Source organism: Eptesicus fuscus, chromosome 17, assembly GCF_027574615.1.
Source record: "Eptesicus fuscus isolate TK198812 chromosome 17, DD_ASM_mEF_20220401, whole genome shotgun sequence".
Taxonomy (NCBI): Eukaryota; Metazoa; Chordata; class Mammalia; order Chiroptera; family Vespertilionidae; genus Eptesicus; species Eptesicus fuscus.
The window spans coordinates 19,877,012-19,897,525 of NC_072489.1; the positions used below are offsets into that span (position 1 = coordinate 19,877,012).

At 53.4% G+C, this 20,514-nt stretch overlaps 1 protein-coding gene across 5 annotated transcripts in view; it reads right to left on the minus strand.

The window, feature by feature from the left end:
* HK1 (hexokinase 1) overlaps positions 1-20,514 on the minus strand; it is a 90,449-nt gene that overhangs the window by 6,020 nt on the left and 63,915 nt on the right. For all 5 annotated transcript variants that reach the window (XM_054728681.1, XM_054728679.1, XM_054728680.1 and 2 more), the window contains 11 exons: positions 18,224-18,319; positions 17,235-17,334; positions 16,939-17,122; positions 15,242-15,397; positions 12,207-12,440; positions 9,784-10,088; positions 8,235-8,383; positions 7,793-7,912; positions 6,359-6,454; positions 4,624-4,723; positions 1,237-1,420 (listed from right to left, as the gene is read on the minus strand). In XM_054728681.1, the coding sequence (XP_054584656.1) occupies positions 1,237-1,420; positions 4,624-4,723; positions 6,359-6,454; positions 7,793-7,912; positions 8,235-8,383; positions 9,784-10,088; positions 12,207-12,440; positions 15,242-15,397; positions 16,939-17,122; positions 17,235-17,334; positions 18,224-18,319 (1,724 nt within the window). The remainder of the gene's footprint in view (positions 1-1,236; positions 1,421-4,623; positions 4,724-6,358; positions 6,455-7,792; positions 7,913-8,234; positions 8,384-9,783; positions 10,089-12,206; positions 12,441-15,241; positions 15,398-16,938; positions 17,123-17,234; positions 17,335-18,223; positions 18,320-20,514) is intronic.

Here is a 20,514-nt window from a genome sequence, read left to right on the forward strand (position 1 = left end):
ATGTTGTGGTGACCCCCAACCATAAAATTATTTTCGTTGCTGCTTCATAACTGTAATTTTGCTACTGTTAATTAATCGTAATGTAAATATCTGTGTTTTCCAATGGTCTTAGGCTCTACAGCAGCGGTTCAAGACCCACAGGTTGAGAACCACTAGCAGGGTGGCCTAAGACCATCGGAAAACACAGATATTTACATTACGATTAATTAACAGTAGCAAAATTACAGTTATGAAGTAGCAACAAAAATAATTTTATGGTTGGGGGTCACCACAACATGAGGAACTGTGTATTAAAGGGTCGCGGCATTAGGAAGGTTGAGAACTGGTTTAGAGCCTTTGGTAGGCAACAGTGGCTAGAATTAAATAACGTTTTTCACTTTATGACTACCATCTATTTATGGTAATATTGAGTTTTCTGGGGCTTTCTTCCTCCCTCATTATGTTTAAGTAAAGAATATAGGCTGAATTACAGAAAAACATTAGTAACAGCATAGGTGGTCTTTGGAAAAGGCAAAAATCATGAGGGTGGCCTAGAGAACAGCTTACATTTGGGAGGTACTACCCAGCCCTTCGTTCTGCTCCTACGGACACAGCTGAGACCCACACATCCTGCCGATGGCAGAGGATGCTGAATCCTGGGAACTGAGACTTAAGTCACCTGTCTCTACGCTGGGGACACTGCCATCTCAGGGAGGGCTCCTGAGACCCGAGCTGAAAAGCTCCCAACAGCCACTAGGAGGTGCAGGAGGTCCCTACGGGAAGGAAGAATTGCACTGCGCCTCGGCCTCACCCCCGACCAGAAGGCCCCCACTCCACTCCACCCACACCCACCCCCACCCTCACTGGCAGGTCAGAATTTCCCTTGCCCTTTGACAACTGCAGGTCAAGTGTGCTCTCCTTCCACTAAACAAGACAAAACCTACTGACCAAGAGGAAGGCTACAATGCTCCAGGATGAACACGGTCACTGATGGGAAATGGTGTGGCCACCCCACCCTGTCCCCAGAGGCACCTGGAGAGGACATCATCCGGGGCCCTCTTGTACCATGGTGGGGGCCCATCCCCGTTCCTGCTCTCCTTGGGCCAAAAGCCAAGGTCAGGAGGACACGCGAGGGAGGGCCCGGTCTCCAAGCCTCTGTGTAGACCCCGCTCCTATTACAAGCATCTTTGATTGTAACAGGCAGAATGTCCTCCCTGTCCCGACCCCCTTATGCGTCTCCTCCACAAGCAGAACTACCTCTGTTTCCCAGCGTTTAGAGAGTATTCATCCACCAGGATGTCATAGTTTGTTCTGATATCATCCAGACACCCGTTGTCCCCGAAAGCGCCCCACTCCATGTTGATACACATCCGCCCCTCGGTCCCCTCCAGCATCTCCACGTTCTTCATCTCCTCCATGTAGCAGGCATTGCTGCCCGTCCCTGCAATACACGAGGGGGAAATAATTAGCCGTGCAACTAGGCCGGGGCCGGGGGTTCCAGATAGGAGTGTGTTTCTGAGATGAGCAAAGTAATAGCGTCACTCTCCCCAAGTTTTCCAGAAAAAACTCAAAATATAAAAGGAGAGTCAGATCTAAACCATCCAGAGCATTTGATTAACTCGCTTTATACGAAGACATCAATGCCAAGAGCCTCCTGTTTCCTGCCCAGGAATACAGGGCTGTATTTATTTTAATAGAAGATGGTCTTACAATAGAGGGATGTATCTTCAATGGTGGACATTTAGGCTTTATTTAGATTGGAAGGATATTTCTCTCTCCCACTCCTGCTCCCTCTTCCTCTCTCTTCACACACACTCACAATATTAGGGGGTTTTCTACTATTCTACCATAGATGTCCACTTATCTTTTCTTCTTTTGTTGTGTTGTGGGGTTTATTTTGTTGTTGTTGTTAATCCTCATCCGAGGATATTTTTCCATAGACTTTTCGAGAGAGTGGAAGGAAGGGGGAGAGGCAGAGAGAGAGAAACATCCATGTGAGAGAGACACATTGATTGGTTACCTCCAGCATGTGCCCTGACGGGGCCGGGGATTAAGCCTACAACCGAGGTACGTGCCCTTGACCAGAATCGAACCCAGGACCCTTCAACCAGAGGACCAATGCTCTATCCGCTGAGCCAAATCGTAGGACCACTTATCTTTATCAAAGATGGTTATGGACTATGGCTGCTCAGTAACCTCTCCTGCGTGTTCCAGAATGAAGCCCACAGTGAGACACTGCAGGACACTGTCCTGAGCATTTGAAGGGTCAAAAGGGTGCCTTTGTAAAGTGAGGATCCCTCACCACTTTGGTATCACAGACCTTTCTGAAAACCTGACGATCCTCCTGAGGACCTTTCCCCGGGTGCACCACACGCTGTACACACACAATATGACCAATAGATTCCAGGGGCTCGGGAGCCTCTGATATCCATCTCTGAACTGCCCCACAGCAGGCAACTCAGACTGTGGCCCCCAAGGACCCAGTGGGACCACAAACTGTTTGCCGTTCTCATCCATGAGGAGTTAAGTAGAGAAATTGAGAGGGAGTCACTGAAAACTTACACAGAGTTTTAATGCCATGATATCCAAGCTTGTGGTCATTGGCCTTGTCTCAGTGAATGGACTGGAAATTTAAAAACCAACCAACCAACCAACCGGACTGGCTCAGTTGGTTGAGCATCATCCTTTGCACCAAAAGGTTGCCGGTTTGATTCCCAGTCAGGACACAAACCTGGGTTTTGTTCAATCCCCGATTGGGGTGCATAGGGAAGACAACGGACCCGATGTTTACTTTTCTCTCACTCTCCCTTCCTCTCTCTAAGCATGTCCTCAGGGAAGGATTAAACAAACAAACAAACAAACAAAAACCAACCAACTAACCAAGGAGGCCTTAGGAAAGGTATTTTAAACATGCTCCTGAATCGCCTGGAAAGCCTGCTAGTGAGGATGCAGATTAAATTCAGGTCTGGGGTGGGGCCTGAGACTCTGCATTTCTGACACGCCCGCAGGTGGTGCCGGGGCTGCTGGCCCATGGACCACACGCTGAGTAGCAAGGCCCTGGAGCACCATCAACCCGACAGAATGCAGATACAGCTGGACTTTCAACATGAGAGAACGCAAGGGCATCCCCGCCGGCTAGACCAGTGGTCGGCAAACTGCGGCTCGCGAGCCACATGCGGCTCTTTGGCCCCTTGAGTGTGGCTCTTCCACAAAATACCACGGCCTAGGCGAGTCTATTTTGAAGAAGTGGCGTTAGCAGAAGTTTAAGTTTAAAAAAATTTGGCTCTCAAAAGAAATTTCAATCCTTGTACTGTTGATTTTTGGCTCTGTGGACTAATGAGTTTGCCGACCACTGGGCTAGACCAAAAGGGCTTTGGTCGTTGCCATACCTGAAGCAGAATTCATAAGCCTCTGGCTGTGTAACTGAGTTATTTTTGTGTTCTCAGCTCCCTTTCACCTAAAGTGTAAAACTGAGAAATGGAAGTGGGTGCAAAGAAAGCCAGACCATGAAAATCATACTTTTTGCCCCTGCGAGTTCTGAGCAGAGAGCTCGATGAGCAGGGAAGTAAAATGTGGCTTTGCATGCAGCTGGAGCTGTGGAGAACCCCACCCCCACCCCCAGCCCCACCCGCCTCTCGTGCCAGGAACAGCTACCTGGGCTGCCCTGACCCCCAGGCAGGAAGGTGAGGCCTGACCTGGAAGCGGAGAATGTGCTGTGTCACTCTGGCTTTGCATTTCACGCCCAAGCCCATTCATAAAGACAGGGAGGGGTTGGGTGGAGAAAGCTTTGCAAAGGAAAGGAAGAAACAGAGAGCCCCAAAGCCAGGCCCCCAGAAACCTTTCACCTGGAGCTGCTCCCCACTTCTTTGAATTTCCACAGGAGCCCAAAGTGGTTTAACAAATAAAAAGGCCCCGTTGGCACCCCAGGGCAGCCGGCTGGGCTTTTCCCATCTCCATCCCAGCCCTCGGTGAGAGGCCATGCAGCAAGGCGCACCCTCCCTGTCCACGTCGGGTCTGCAGATGCTGGCTAAGAAACAGGGTTCTTTTCCCAGCATCCCCTGACACCAGGAGCAGGTCCAATTAGACGAGTGGTTTTCCCACAGCCCAAATCGGTATGCTTCCGGAATCAGTGCTCCTCAGGCCCAAGCCCCTAACGTGCTTGGGCTGTAAGGGGACAACCTGCAAAGCCAGCAGATGACCCTTCTCAACCCACTTCAGGGGCTGGGGCTGCTCAAACAGTGGCTGCTGGCACCCAAGACTACTCTCCAGCTCTTTCCCACGGTCAGGCCGGAGGAGCCCGCCTCTTCCTTCCCAGCCACAGGCTGGCAACACCTGCCTGGAGCTTCCCCACACCAGCTCCCGTGCTCCCACCCCCTCCACCCGGCCACGTGAGCCACGTGGGACCTCCTCCCTGGAAAGCTCTGCTCTTGACAGTCTGGTCACTGTCAACGTGGGAGGTGCTGGGGAGGGAGCCCCTGCAGGGTTCTGTAGCCTTGGTCAAGGATACAACTCTGGAGGTGGTACGGGGACAGGACTGACCGATCCCGTCTCACACAGAGGGCTGAGCTGCTGGTTCCAGGCCCCACAAAACAGGAAACCCCAGCCTTCCTTGCCCCGAGGGGAGAGACCTTCCAGGACACCCACCTACGATGAGTCCAACCTCACAGGTGGGCTCCTCATACGCACAAGTCATCATGGTGCCCACCGTGTCGTTGACCACAGCCACCACGTCCAGCTCAAATTCCTGGGGAGAGAAACGGACACGGCGTGAGCTTCAGGGAGGGATGCACTGCCTGGCGGAATTCCGCAGGCTCACTGGGCTGCACTGCAGTCCGAAAGCTCCTGGGGCCTCATCTGGAACAGTTTTCTCGCCAGCCCATAGAAGGCACTCAAATGCTCCTTCACCGACTGACCACCTCCTATTAATGATGTAGCTACCGTTTAAGATCTAAAGAAAGGAAGTATTATTAGAGAGGTGGCCTGGGGGGAATTGTTGAATGGATAAAAGGCGAGGGACTTAGCCCAAAAGCTCTTTCTCTTGGGGTTGAAAGCCTTATAGCCTTTCAGAGGGCAAAATGCAAAGACCAAACCCACTTCTCAGAATCTGTCTTTCAGAAATAGCCATGCAGGTACACAAAGGTACATGGACAAGGGTATTTACTGCACGACTTGCATGAGCCAGAACGAGAAACCACCCAGAAATAGACCAAAAGGAGCTGTGGGAACCATGGTTCAGAGGAGCTGGGACTTGCTGTGTTCAGTCACTAGGTTTAGAGTGGTTTCCAATGCAATGATATAAAGTAACTTACACGTGGGACATATTCATGTCACACGCATCCATTACTCCAAGGACCCCCCCGAGAAGCCCTTTAGAGTCCCCACAGTGGTCAAGAAAATACACCCGATGCAGCCATGAAAAGATGTCTGCTTCCTATTAAATTTAAAAAAGCAACTTGTTATATAGCATATGTGGTCTGATTACAATTTTTAAAAAATGTGTTGATATGTGCATGGAAAGTAAGTTGGGGAAACACTAACATTGAGTTGTGAAATGGGCAAAAATAGGTCATCGGGTTTCTTCTCAATGACATACTAGCTGCTGGCTAGCATACCCTTCAGGTGCAACCACTCCCTCCTTCACACCCATTCATCACAGTCTTCCTGGTCATCTAGGTATTCATTTGTCTGCTCTCTTAAGCTGGAAATGTTTAAACTGGTGTGTTGTTGTTTTTATTAACTTCTTACTGATTCCCTGATTAATTAACGAGCTAAATGAAATCTCTGGAATTTTTCATTTTCTATCTTGTCAATGTTCTCCAGCCAGAGGCCAACAGAAACACAGCTGTGGCGGAACAGAGCGAGGCTCCTGACTGGTTGCGACCCGGGAGAACACCTCCCGTGGGGCGTCTCGGCATGTCAGCCCTTCTTCTAGGATTTGAGCCCGGGTGGATGGCTTCAGGGAGGGGTGAGAGAAGGGGGGCTCTGGTCTGGGTTGGAGGCTGTGGGGGAAGCAGGGCAGTTCTTTGCGTGTGTGCTGAGCTTGCCGTGATGGAGGTACACGCCCATCCTGCCCGGTCCCATGGCGGTCAGCAGTGGCTGCGATGGCGTTTGTGTTCCGTGAGACTGTTGTGTCCAACAGGAGGACACCAGGTCTGACAGTAGCCAGGCTCTTTGCAGGAGAGTTGTGATTTTACCTTTTCAAGCAAACTATCCTTTAACAACTCAAAACTGCTCACCTCTGTCTTACTGCCGACAGTTGGGGGACCTTCCTACCCAGGCCATGTGCCTCCGGATTGTCTGAGTTCTTTATGATCAGCAAGCAGGATTCTTAGAACCCAAAAGCAGTCAAAATGTTTAAAAACATCTTTGTCATAGTTACCTCTCTCCTTTTTACCGCATCCCGTAGTAAGGTGGCTACGTCGTGCCCCACGCAGTCGGTTGCCTTAAACCCCTTCGTCCAGGTGATCAAGATTCCCTGAAACAGGAAAGGCACCAGGAGAGTCCTGTGAAATTAACCTCTAGGGGCAGAACACAAAATTCCTTCCCTTCCTGAGTCACTATGTGCGGAGAATTCACAGCACAAAACCTCATTCCTTCCTGAGTAAACATCTGCTGAGAATGTACAGCGAGACTATGCTGGGGAAACTGAGGCGCAAACCAATAAAATACTGACAGTCCTCCACAGGCCCGACTCCTCCTCACCATCCTCACAGCCGTCAGTTTACAATCCCCATTTCACAGATGGAGAAACTGAGGCCTAGAATGATAAAGGTGCTGCCCCTGACATAACCAACTAGTTCCCCTGAAGCACAGTCTGCCAACAACCTAAGTGGAGAAATGCACATTCTTAGTAGCACTGTCACTACCGAAAGTAAAACCGACTGGACCGCAGTGATGCAGTTGGTGGGTGTGTAAGTGAACTGCAAAACACGAGCTTACATGGATCCAACTGCTGGCACCTAACAGGCCTTACGAGGAAATAAACCCCAAGTCAGCACTGTCACTGCAGTAACCGGCTCCCAGAGGCAGGTGCCCGACCTAGCTTGCCTAGTTCTGCCAATCATACGCTTCAAAGCCTGACCCAAGGCCAAGTGTGATGTAAGGTCCCCTCCGGGGCCTCCACCCTGGCCACGCATCACCTGAGACACTCTGTGGCTCTTTCTGCAAGGCAGGCTTGGTCTTGCCTCCGTGACTCTGCAAAATAGGTTCCCTCTGCACAGAACGTGGCCTACCTACTGACCGCCCCCAGCACAGTGCTGGCTGCTGGGAGGCCGGGCTCCTCGGGACTGCAGGCTCCCTGAGGACAGACACTGTGACCTTCAGCAGGCAGTGGCCGTAAACCCCTTTCCATCCCATTTACTGAACATTTCCATGTTGACCCTGTTCCATCTCATTTATTGAACATTTATCAAGTATTTCTTCTGATAGCTCTCTGTGCGAGGGCGTGTGGGAAACAAAGGTCCTCACTCAAGAAGCATAAACACAGCGGAAAAGACTCGATCACTAATAACTCTAGGAGGTGCTACAGTCGGACAACGCTAGGAGGAACAGGGAACACGGAGGAGGAACATGGAGGAGGGCTCGGTTCTTTTTGTCTGAAGGACAAAATACTTCCCCGCAAAGGTCAATGCTTTAAGTGATAGGAGTCTGAAGATGTCCTGGAGGGTGTGGCATAAAGCCTGGGTCGCCCACCGACCGTGACATCTGGGTCGTGCGGACCCCGAGGAATGACAGGGAGGCTGGAGGAGGCCCCCAGAGCCAGCTCGCACTGGCCAGCGGACAGTCAGCGCTGCCCCGCGTCTGCCTCACTCACCGCATCCAAGCTCGTCTGCTTGCAAGGAAACGAGAAGGTGAAGCCCAGAGGCATTCGGGGGCCTTTGATCCCCATGTAGTCCAGGAAGTCGGAGATGCAGGAGACGATGTGGTCAAACAGCTTTAGGAGGAAAGAGCGGGTCACACGTGCGTCCTCTGGTTTCATACTTTCAATGCACTCGCACAACTGTACACGGACGCACACACAGACATACACCCTGACACGTCAGAGCACGCCCCCCTCTCCGGGACCCCCTGAGCATCGTAAGCCCAGCGTGGCTGAAGTGCCTGCTGCTTTCGGGCCACAAGGACACTTGCACGGCTGCAGGCATCACATGGCAGGGGTTGGGGACCACCACGGCCACCGGCCATGTGACACACACACACACACACACACACACACACACACACACCACGGTGGTGTAGAAGCAAAACCGTCTCACCTCCTCCCCCGTGCCCTGCATGATTTCGACGGGGATGGCATAGATCTTGTTGTGCATTTCCACCGTTCTCTTTTTCCCACTACGGATTTTCACCAGCAGGACGCGGAAATTCGTTCCTCCAAGATCCAGGGCCAAGAAGTCACCATGCTCTGTCGTAGTCAAGAACAAAAAGAATCTCAAAAACAGCCAAGTGCCTCCTGGAAGCCAGTGACCCTAGGACTCGAGGCTTTCAAGGGGAAAACCCCCATATTAAATAAAGGGGAGGAGCTCTAAGTCTCTCCTCCAGCACACAGCTCAGGCTCAGAGAGGGGTGGCCACTCACTCACGGACCACCACAACCTGTGAGCCACACTACCAGGACAGAAGGCCCCACAGATGAACCAGTCTTCACAGCAAACAAACTTCACCAGGGTTACTGAAAAGCCTGGCAACAACCTAATTATGGGAAACCTCACACAATGATTAATAACATCTGTCAGTGTGTATGGTGCCTGCAGACATGGCCACCATCATTCCCCTCCCTGTCACACACTTGCTGCTCTGCAAAGTGACTGCAGTTCTTCCCATTAAAAGGTGGAGTCTGTTTCTCCTCCCCTTGGATCTGGCCTGGCCAATGACTTGATTTGGCCAACAGTGTGGCAGAAGCCGAGCTGAGCCAATCCCAGCCCAGGCCTCCAAGAGGCTTCAAAGTCTTCCCTCTCCCTTGTGGACCCTGCTGCTACCACGTGAACAAGCCCTGAGGCCCTCTGGAGGGTGAGACACATGGCCAGGCTCTCCTGCACCCCAGCTGCTGCTAACCAACTGCTCCACATGTGAGGGAGGCCCCTCAGCTGACCCACCAGTGACTGCGGACACATGAGTGAGTCCAGCCAAGATCAGCCGAGCCTGGCCCAGGTGAGCCTCCATAAACTGCTGACCCACAGACTCACAGGCAATAATGAGTGGTTGCTGTGTTAAGGCACTAGGTTTAGACTGGTTTCCAATGCAATGATATAAAGTAACTTTCACGTGGGACATATTCATGTCACACACATTCATTACTCCAAGGACCCACCGAGAAGCCCTTTAGAGTCCCCACAGTGGTCAGCTCCAACGGTTAAGGGCTGACCGCTGTTCTCCAATCTGCCCGGCTGTGACAATCCCTAGGCCTGTCTGCCTCATGCACACCATCAGGGCTTAGGAGGGGTGCGTGGGTGTTTATCCTACCGGTTTACCGTGTTTGTGAGACAACCTATAGCATCTCGGGGAGCAGGGTGTGCCCAGCTCGGTTCATGGAAGAACCCTTTGTAATTCCCAGCAGGCTGTGGTCTTAGAGAAGGCGCCTGCCCAGGAGGCCCGACCAGGGGAGTCCACTGCCCTGAGTCACACACGGGCAAGTCAGCGATCAAAATGAAAAAAGAGCGTGTGAGTGAGTTTCTGGCTCTTGCCAAAATCGTGCAACGCCGGTGCCAATGCACCCGCCGGAGAAGCCAACCTCCCTGCTGCCCGCTGTGCCTTGGTCACTGGTGCGAGAAGCAGGAGGGCACGTGGGCCCCAGCAGAGGCCTCACCGGTCCCATCCGGAGTGCTGCGGACGAAGGAGGGCAGCATCTTCACCACGGCCTTGTCGTTGGTCTTCTTCTTCAGCCCCATCTCCATCTCGGCCCGCATCCTCTTCTTCACCTCCAGCAGCATCTCCTTGGTGAGGCGGAAGTGCGCCAGCGTCTCCTCGATCTGCCGGTGCTGCTCCGCCAGGCGGTAGGCCACGGCGGTCACCATGGCTGCCCCCTTGCCGCTGCCACTCTCCGAGAGGAGGAAACGCACATCGCAGTCGGGCACCAAGCGCCTCAGGGTCTTGTGGAAACGTCGAGAATACCTGGAGGAGGAGGGGGGGTGGGGGGGGGCACAAGAGCTGGACTGAGCCATCTCTCAGGAACCTCCTGTACCCGCCCCCACTTTCTTTTCCCACACTTCCATTCCATTTTCTACACTTGCTCCTCTCATTAACAAGGCATACACGCCCGCTGTAGGGAAGTTAAATGCGGACAAGCGGAATCGAAAGACAAAATCACTCGTAGTCACACGATGACTCCCTAGGACATGACTTTTGTGCAGAATCGCAGGTGCTTGTCCCACGGGATATGTGATGTGCAGGAGAGGGTTCTCATTATCACACAAGCATCGGATATGGAAATCCAGGGTCCACATAGGATCTTGTCCTCCGCCTCGAAGAGGAGAGACAGCACAGTGCGCAGAGCCCAGGGCTCAGATGAGGGGAGCGCGTGGTGAGCCCCGGCACCTCCCGATCGGGGCCGCGGGCCTGCGCCGAACCTTGGAGTTCAGAGGATGGCAGTGTCTGGCTGCCAGCGATGTGTGCGAACTAAAGGCGTTCATTAAATGCTTAGATCAGAGACTGGCATGAGGGCGAGGGCCCGATGGTCACTCCTGCTTTTCACTTTCACGTGGTCCTTCCCCCCGCCCCAGGGTCTGGGCGTTCTTAGTGGCTAGAAGAGGACTTGAGGACAGGACTCGCCGGGACACAGAACGTTCCCGGAGTCTGTGGTCTGCTGTAAGTAGGGACGGCTGCCTGCCAAAGGAAACAGAGAAGGGGGCACCCCGAAATACTAACAGCGGTCGACTCCAGGGGCGGGGTTAAAACGACTTCTGTTCCCTATGTAACTTTTTAAATTATCTCCAGTGTCTGGACTGAATATATGATACTTCTAAGATAAGAAACACTTAGCCACGGTTATGTTTTAACGCTTTGTACGCCATAAGCGTCTATAGACGCAATTAAATTCAAAATATCGGGGCGTGCGGGGATGGTCTCCGTTGTGGACACATGGCAGTTAACTGGTTAAATGTGATGTTGCAGGTGAAGAGTGGAGATGGCTGGCTGGTGGTAGCAGCTGCTCCACAGCGTGACTGTACTTCATACTGCTGAACTGTGCACTCAACACTGGTTAAGAGAGTGAATTACGTATATATTATGTGTTTTTGCCACAATTTTAAAAACTTTTTAAATGTCACGTTGCAAATCTCTAAGCTTCCTTGTCTAAAAATTTTCTAAGAAATCTTCTCCAACGCCCACCAAGATGGCTCATTCCAATGTCAAAAATGTACAAAGATTTGAAAAACACAAAGAAGTAAAACGATGACCGTGACAGATAATAACATCTCACTGGCTCAAAGCCTATCCCCTCAGCACCACGTACCCACTTCCGTGGGAGCCAGCCTCCGTTTTCCCGTCACTAGAACTGGGTGTGAAGGTGAGCACCCACCTGCGAGGCCCCTTCACCAGCACATCACATATCCCGTGGGACAAGCTCCTGCGATTCTGCACGAAAGCCATGTCCTAGGGAGTCATCGTTCAAACTCAGCATGAAGGCTTAGCATTCACCTTCGGCCTTTTACAAGGGGAAGCCATGTCCTTAGTGGCCTCCGAGGGCTGTGGAAGCTGAGGCGTCCCACAGACAAGCAGGCAGCCCGGGGACGAGGCCCTCGTCATCCGCGGGGACCACTTACAACTTACATCTCCCTCTGGCTCTCAGAGGCAGTGTCGGCAAGGTGCCCGTTTAGAAAGGTAACGCCTGAGGGCCTTTCACAGGAGCTTCTACATCAGGAACGTGGGCGCTGCACCTAAAGACCCACGCTTCCGTGAGGATCGGGGTCCCTGACGACATGAGGACCAGCAAGAGAACTGAAGACGCAGACACATCCCACCCAGCGCTCCTGGCAGCTGCAGAGATCACTAACAAAGCTCACGAAATGGGAGAGGGGACAGTGCCGGGCAGCAGCAACAACCGGCGAGACTGGCTGAGGGCCGGACACTGCCCAAGTGGGGGCCCCGACCTTTCTGCCCAGAACCAGGCCCTGTCTTCTCCGCCAAAAAAAAACAACAAAAAACTCCCACTGGGTGCAAAAGCCCGACCTCTGGAGCAGGTCCTTAGCCCAGACGGGTACTGATGCCAATGACAGCAAAGGGCAGACTCACTGTGGGTGCGTCTTGTAAAGAGACCCGTCGACACCAACCGTGGTCCGCAGCCTGGGGATGCCCTTGTTATCTCGGAGGCGATTCAAGATGGCGCCCAGCGCTGCAGCCACCAGGTTGGCAGAGCGGAACGAGACGATGGTGCACACGTGCTGGACGGCGATGCAGTCGACATCGGACGGCTCCACGCCCAGGCGGGTCAGGATGTCTTTGGCATTGTTGAGGCCTTCCTTATTCCTGTAACGTTAGAGGGCCTCTGCTGAGTGAAGGACCTCGCCGGGCAGCGCAGAGCACGGAGGGCCCAGCGTCCTGGAAAGGTGCCCGCCGTTCCCAGGGTGTGCGGCACGGTGCGAAGACAGAGAGGAGCGGGGAAAGGGGTTCCTCTACAAGAGATGCCAGTCAGGCTGTGGAAACGGTGCTCTGCTGGGTGATGACATGCACACGGAAGAAGTGGAGAGGCGAGACCGCAGGCCTCTGAGCAGGTGGAGCGACAGCTGCTTCCACCCCGGGGCTCGGAGTCAGGGTCCCGGGAGAGTCGCCCGGTCTCCCCGTCTGTGAGCTGCTGCTGGATGCTCCCACTTTCTTCCTCAATGCTTTCCAATCAAACTAATTTTCTGCACACACGCTTTGTATATCTATTGCTGAAGTCGTTCCAAGGTACTTGACAGTTTCATTACTATTATAGGTGGTGTCTTTATATTTATTTATATATATATATACAAACACACACACACACACACACACACACACACACACGTGTATATATATGTATTTTTTTCCTTTAATGTACCATAGTAAAGTCAGATTTAACAATGGAGAAAACTGCATGGGGGATTGTGGAACCACTCTGTACTATCCTTGCAATTTTTCTGTAAATCTAAAAATATTCTTAAATAAAAGATTTATTTTAAACATATCTACCTATTTTCATTACTGCCAATATATAGAAATATAATTGACTTTTGTATCTTCTCTCCAGACACCTTCCTAACCTCTCCTGTTATCCCAGTCACTTGTCTAGCTGTCTCAGTGTTTCATACAGACAATTACCATCTGCAAATTATGACAGTTTTACCTCCTCTTTTTATTTTTATTCTTATGCCTGTAATTTCTTTTTCTTATTCTTTTACCTATTTTTGCTGTTGTTAATCCTCACCTGAGGATATTTTTCCAATGATTTTTAGAGAGAGTGGAAGTGGAAGGGGAAGAGAGAGAGAGAGAAACATCGATGTGAGAGAGACACGGGCCGGGATCGAGCCTGCAACCAAGGTACGTTGCCCTGACTGGAATCGAACCTGCGGCCCTTCGGTCTAAGGGCCAACACTCTATCCACTGAGCCACGCCGGCCGGGCTCTTTCTTATTCTTTTAAACACCAGCTAAGACTCCAGGGCAATGCTGAACAAAAACGGGTGATGCTGCCTTGCTCCTGACTTTAAAGAGAATGCTTCTAACATCTGCCCTTGCAGAATGCTTTTAATAGGCATTTTAAAGAAAGCCTTTATGACAACATACAGGCTTTCTTGAGCTAGAGTTCAAGTGGGTTTTTGTTTCTTGGCCACCAAAACGCCAACACGAGACACCGGCCCAGAGGAAGGCAGGCATTTCCTGGCTTTGTCAGCGAGCCTGAGGACAAGCCATGAGCATCCTGCCCCGCCCCTCCCAGCAGCTGACCAGGAGACGTGCAGGGCGGTTGGCTGGAAACAGTCCCATGCTCCCTGCTTGCGGCAGCTCTGCACCAATCACTCCTCGGACCAACGCCAGTACATCCTGTGGCAGAACAGCCGGCCAGACAGACTCCTTCCCACTTCCATCAGCCTCCTCTACCACAAAGTCAGCTCATGCGCATCTTCTCCCTGCAGCCGGAGCTATGAAGAGCCGCTCTCTGACTTTCCAGGACCACAGCGGGGGCAGTGGGAACGGCCACCTTGTGTGGAGAGGAAAGGGCGTTTCTAGCACCAAGCTGGCCCTAACTTTCAAGCAGGAGTCTCCCGACCAGGAATGGACCCCGCGGCACACAGAAGCCCGGAGCCCTGTTGCTCGGGGCGCCTGACCACAGCTGCCACAGGGCCAAGGTTACCCTCTCGCCTCTCGGGGCGAAGGCCTGCCAATAGCAGTCTCGGCAGAGAAGTCTGGGTTTCTTATGTTGAGGCCAAAAGGCAGCCGTCAGGTTGCTGGCTGGGGTCTGTCCTTCTGTGTCTATCTGTCCTGCCTCACGTGTTAACCACTGTTTCTCAAACTTGAGCCAGGGAACACGTCTTCTGGCTGCTGACCAAAGTGAGCTGGGTTTTCTTCACTATGCGAAGACACTGTGACTCTCTAAAAGGGAGGACAAATATGCAGTATTTCCCAACCCTGTTGGCCACAGAACCCTTTCTTCAGGGAACACCTAACTGTCTGGAGTTGCTAGGGTTCCTTGGAACAGAGTCTGGAGAAGGTCCTGATATCCCAAGGAGGAATTCCAAATCCGGGCCCCGGGCTCGGTCAGCTCCTTGTTCACCACTAGGATCACCTCTAATCTCACCCTTTTGTGGGGGAGGGGAGAGAAACGGGGGCTGCTTCTGCAACTATGTCCTCCATGAAGCATATGCTGCTGACTAGGACATTGTTTTTCTTTAAAAAAAAAAAGTTTTTACTGATTTCAGAGAGAGGAAGGGAGAGGGAGAGAGGGAGAGAAACATCAATGATGAGAGAGAAGCAAGGATCAGCTGCCTCCTGCACACCCTCTACTGGGGATCGAGCCCACAACCCGGGCATGTGCCCTGACGGGGAATCGAACTGTGACCTCCTGGGTCATGGGTCGATGCTCACACTGAGCCACGCCGGCCGGGCTAGACCATTCTTTAATGTGCTGACACCAGGCAGACCAGCCCTGCCGGGAGACCAGCCCAGGGCGGGACAGCTGAGAGGGGAGAGAGGGACCCAGCAAGCCCTGGCGCTCTTGAGGGAGAAGCCCACCAAACCGGGGCTCACGCGTAACAAGGGACCTGTCGCTCTTGTGCCCCCACGGCCCCCCAGAGCCTCAAGAGAGAGCACCTACCTTTCAATGGCTGACACGTCACTGGTGTTAAACTTCCCTCTGGTGAGCAGCTCGGGGGTGATCCGCCCTTCGAACAGAAGGCCCTCCTTGGCCATCTTGACCAGGATCAGTCGGACCAGCTCCCCCAGGTACATGCCACTGATCATCTTCTCAAACCTGCAAGAGGAGAGCACCCAGGGGCTCGTTAGGCCCTTCCCACGTACCCACCCCTGGGCAACTCGGGGGAGGGGGACAGACACAGGAGACGCGCCTCATCCCTCACCAGCTCGCAGCCTCGCGGGCAGGCAAGACCACACACGTGTGAATAAGCAACAAGGGGGTGCCAGGAGGTCATGCCCAGGGTGGCCAGCAGGAGGCGAGCACCCCAGGGGCAGGCGGGGGAAACGTTAGGACTTAGAAATGAGCAAAGTACAATCACCTCTTACAGAACTTGATGCTATACTTTTAAAAAAATTGTTTTTAATTTATTTGAGAGAGGAAGGGAGAGGGAGAGATAGAAACATCAATGATGAGAGAATTGCTGATTGTCTGCCTCCTGCACACCCCACACTGGGGATCGAACCCGCAACCCTGGGCATGTGCCCTGACCGGGAATCGAACCGTGACCTCCTGGTTCAGAGGTCGATGCTCAACCACTGAGCCACACGGGCCGGGCTGATGCTGTACTTTTAAAGGGCTTCTCATCCTCATCACTCTCTCGGAGATGGCCCAGGCCTGTGGGAAGGAGGTGGCCAGGGAGCATTCTCTCCGTTTCCCAGCTCAGAGGGTGCATGGCTTCTCGGAGGGAATGCTGAGCAGATGACGGGGCTGAGCTGCAGCCATTCCCACGGGACCCCTGTCACTGGTCACTCCCTGCACTCATGTTCTCCCTCTCCAGCCTAAAGGACCAAGAAGAATCTGCTTTGAGGAACCCACTTCTCCCCTACTGACCTCACCCTCACCTCCAGGGCAGGCCTCGGAGTAGCTTAAAGCCCATCAGCTCATCACACTGCTCTGGCCACATTCAGCCACAGGGCGATCACAGAGTGAGCCCCCCTCTCATCTCCCCTGGGAGGTGTGGTGTGAGGTGCGGACTCTGTAACTGCAGCCGCCCAGTGCTGCATAGGAGAGAGACTGCTGAAAATGGGGGTTCGGTGCCATGACGAGGGGCCAAGAGAAAGCCCTCAGCAGAACAGATCAGAGAGGCAGGTCCATGCCCGGGTGGCGGGCCTGTCCTGAGGGCCCAGCTGGCACGCCCAGCGCTGGCTGTGACACAGCAAAACCACCTGTTCCATTCGGAGGCGGGCCCGGAAGCCCAGGATGCTGCTGGACCTGAGCCCGGCCCGCCCTCGTCCGTCAACACGGGCCCAGAGAAACACCGTTCTCATTGTTCCTGCTCCTGACGGGACCAGACAGGACCGCCCAGCCACGCCGTGTGGAGGATCCTGGCAGGAGAGAGCCTTTCTGAGTCCTACATGCCCGCCTGCCACCCACCAAGGACCTACTGGAACGGCCTCTGTGTGACCCTGAGCTTGCAGGAGCCGGTGCAGAGTCCACAGCTGGGTATCTCCCCAAAGGAGTGGCAGGCAGTGCAAATCTGATGGGCTTTTCGCTCTGTGGGCACCGGGCTTTCTGCCCTTTCGGCCCCCACCCCAAATCTCGTGCTAAATGTCCCGAGGCATACAGATGAGGAGCACGGAAAGGTGGGTGGGACTCACAGCTGCTTCCCCGGGTTGAGAGAGCCCCGGTCGATCTCGCGGTCGAACTCCGTGCGGATGTCTTCCAGGGCCCCGTCGTCCCCAAAGGCCCCCCACTCCGTGTTGATGCACATCCGCCCCTCGTCGCCTTCCACCAGGTCAATGTGCCTCAGCTCCTCCATGTAGCACGCGTTGGTGCCGGTGCCTTGGAGAGAGAGGAGAGCGGACGCTGTGACCACACCCGAAGTCACCGAGAGGCGGCGGCGCCTTCTGGACACCCGGGCTGCGGGAAGGGACGAGGAAACGGGGGACGTTACCGATGATGAGGCCGACTTCACAATGCTGGTCGTCGTAGCCACAGGTCATCATGGTCCCCACCGTGTCATTCACCACAGCCACGATGTTGGCATCATAATCCTGGGGACAGATAACGGGACGTCACCGTCCACTCCCACCTGGGGGCAGAGGTCACAACCTTAAAGAGAAAGAGGCCTGGCCGGTTTTTCCCTGCGGTTAGAGCAGTGGCCTACGAACTGAAGGGTCCCGGGTTCGATTCCAGTCAAGGGCACGTACCTCAGTTGCAGGCTCCATCCCCGGCCCTGGTCGGAGTGCATGCAGGAGGCAACCAATTGATGAGTCTCTCTCACAACAATGTTTCTCTCTCTCTGTCTCTCCCCCTCCCTTCCATTCTCTCAAAAAAAAAAAAAAAAAAGGAAGAAAATATCCTCGGATGAGGATTAACCAAACACACACACACACACACACACAAACAGAGAGAGAGAGAGAGAGAGAGAGAGAGAGAGAGAGAGAGAGAGAGGTTTTCCTAACGCTGTTGCTCCTGGAGGAGGGGCGGCTTTCATCCCTGCTGGCACTCCCATTAACCGGACCAAGTACGTGACTAAATTATAGAAACTGCACAGTCCCCTGGATTATCTGGCTTAAGATTCTTCTCCGTGTGGATTTTATACACAGAGCCACCGCCCTCTGCAAACCACCCCACCACATCCATGTGCTGGCTGCCCTGCTCCCCACACCTGCTCACACGGTTCCCTGCACGGCCCAGCCCTCCTCTGTCAGGGGGCGGCCTCCTCTGCCTCAAAGAGCCGTGTGTCAAACCACCCCACCTTCTGGACTGCGTCCCCTCACCACTTGCTTCTTCCTGGGCCTTCAAGACCTCTCACGTGATGCCTCAGGCCATGCACTATGCCCCCCCACTCCCAAAAGCGTTGTTTTAGAACACAGATTTCTCCCCACACCCCCCCCCCCACCTCCGTGTGGCCAAGGCAGGTGGCCTAAGAGCAGTTACCCCGCGCTTTTTGATGGCTTTGTTAAGCAGCTTCACCACATCCGCTCCCTCCACTCCGCTCGCTTTAAATCGCTTTGTCCAGGTGATCAGAATGCCCTGCAAAGGAGAGCAGATGGCGTTGGACGGAGAAGGCTGGGAGGCCCCCAGAACCCCCAGGCCCTTGGGGAGACTGCTCAAGGGCAGTGACAAAGCCGAGGCCCAGAGGACCGAGAGGCTGGCTCCAGACACACTGGGTAACAGGGCCAGACTGTCCCATTTCCTGTTCACCCTCTGCACGGTGGATTCCTCTGGTGGCAGCCGCCACCGGAGTGTTACACGGCGTGCAAATCTAATGGGACGTCAACTGCACAGCCAGGCGTCCTTCCAAAGTGAGTCCGGGAAATCGGTTATTACTGGATCACCCTCCACAGCCCCGAGGAGAGGAAGCCAGAGCCAACTGAGAGGAGAAAATGCCACGGCAACTCTTGGCGAATGAGCCTCGAAGAGGCAGGCACTGGCGATTTCAGGAAAATGTGGGCTCTGCATGTAATTCATGTCTCTTTCCCAACTTTGGGACTTAACTCCCATTAGAAAGCAACGACTCCACTATTTCTACAACATGACCCCTTTCTGTCTGTACGCTCATGGAGAAACCTCAAGAAGGATAAACATCCAGTGTTTATTTCCTTGGGCATGTGGAATGGTAGGAATTTTACTTTCTGCTTTACCTCTTCATATTATTTCAATAGTTTTACAAATTGCTTTTGTACTTAAAAAAATCAGATACGAGAAAAGAAAAATGACTGTTCCATTTGACTGTTTCTCTCTGAATGGAGAAAATCACTGTAAGGAACGTGGCAGGGTTGGGAAGAGCTGCTGTTCAGGCCCGTCAGCCGGGGCGGGGGGGGGGGGGAGGGTTCTGTGTGGCATGGGCTGCCCCACTCACCGTGAAAGCCACACGGCCTGGCCTGTAGGGTGTACGGAAGGGTGAGTACTTGGGATAATTTGTGGTTCTTTGCTCAGCAGCAGCCCACACCTAAACCAGGCATTCCAAAAGGCCCTGGACAATGTGTTCTTCCCCTCACCACTATCCCCCTTCCCCCCAAAAAACAGACTCCGAGAACATGGTGTTGTGGAAAGAACATGAGGCTGGAAATCAGAGACCGGGTCCTGTCCCCCCAGTGGACCGTGACTCTGCGGGTCCCGTTGCTCGTCTGGGGAGTGAGACAGCCCGTCTGGATTCGGACCACCTTGAAGGTCCAGGCAGCCTTGTAACCAGAGCCTGCAATCCACTCGGGTCCTGGCAGGTGGCACAGCCCCGCCGAGGAAGCCCGCCCAGGTGGGTCCAGGCCTGCCCACGGGCCTCCGCCTTCGGCTCCTTCTCTGCCCGCAGTGTCCTCTGCCAGGCTTATCTGCTCCACCCTGCGAGGATCTCGTGGCCCGTGATGCCTCCTTTCCTGGAAGACTACCTTCTGGGGGGCAGGCCAACCCTCTGCTCGCGGTCTCTCCTAGGGCCTCGCCCAGCCGGCAGGGATGGCGCTCGGTCAGCAGCTGCTAATGCATGAGCGACATGGAGCACAGCGGCTTCACTCCCCTCTCCCAGTGGGGAAGGGTGTCCCACACTGTCTCTGCCCAGGGAGGGCGACTGTCACGTCTCGGTGACATGTGGTACCGACCACAGGCTTTGTGAGAGGTCTGGGGAGACACCCTGGAGGTCACAGTGATCTGAACACCTTGGAGGTGTAGCAATATCAGATACCAGAGAGAGAGGAGGAGACGGCAACATCCCAGAGGCCTTTGCATGGTGTGTGTGTGTGTGAGAATGTGTGTGTGAGTGTGTGTGTATGTGTGTGAGTGTGTGTGTGTATGTGTGTGTGAGTATGTGAGTGTGTGTGTGAATGTGTGTGTGAATGTGTGAGAATGTGTGTGTGTCAGTATGTGTGTGTGTGAATGTGTGTGTGAGTGTGTGTGTGAGTGTGTGTGTATGTGTGTGTGTGAATGTGTGTATGTGTGTGTGTGTGAGTGTGTGTGTGTGTATGTGTGTGTGTGAATGTGTGTATGTGTGTGTATGTGTGTGAATGTGTGTGTGAGTGTATGTGTGTGTATGTGTGTGAATGTGTGTTTGTGTGTGTGTGTGTGTGTTTGAGTGTGTGTGAATGTGTGTGTGTGTGTGTGTTTGTATGTGTGTGTGAATGTGTGTGTGTGTTTATGTGTGTGAATGTATGTGTGTGAGTGTGTGTTTGTGTGTGTGTGTGTGTGTGAGTGAGTGTGTGTGTGTGTGTGTGTGTGAAAGTGTGTGAGTTTGTGTGTGT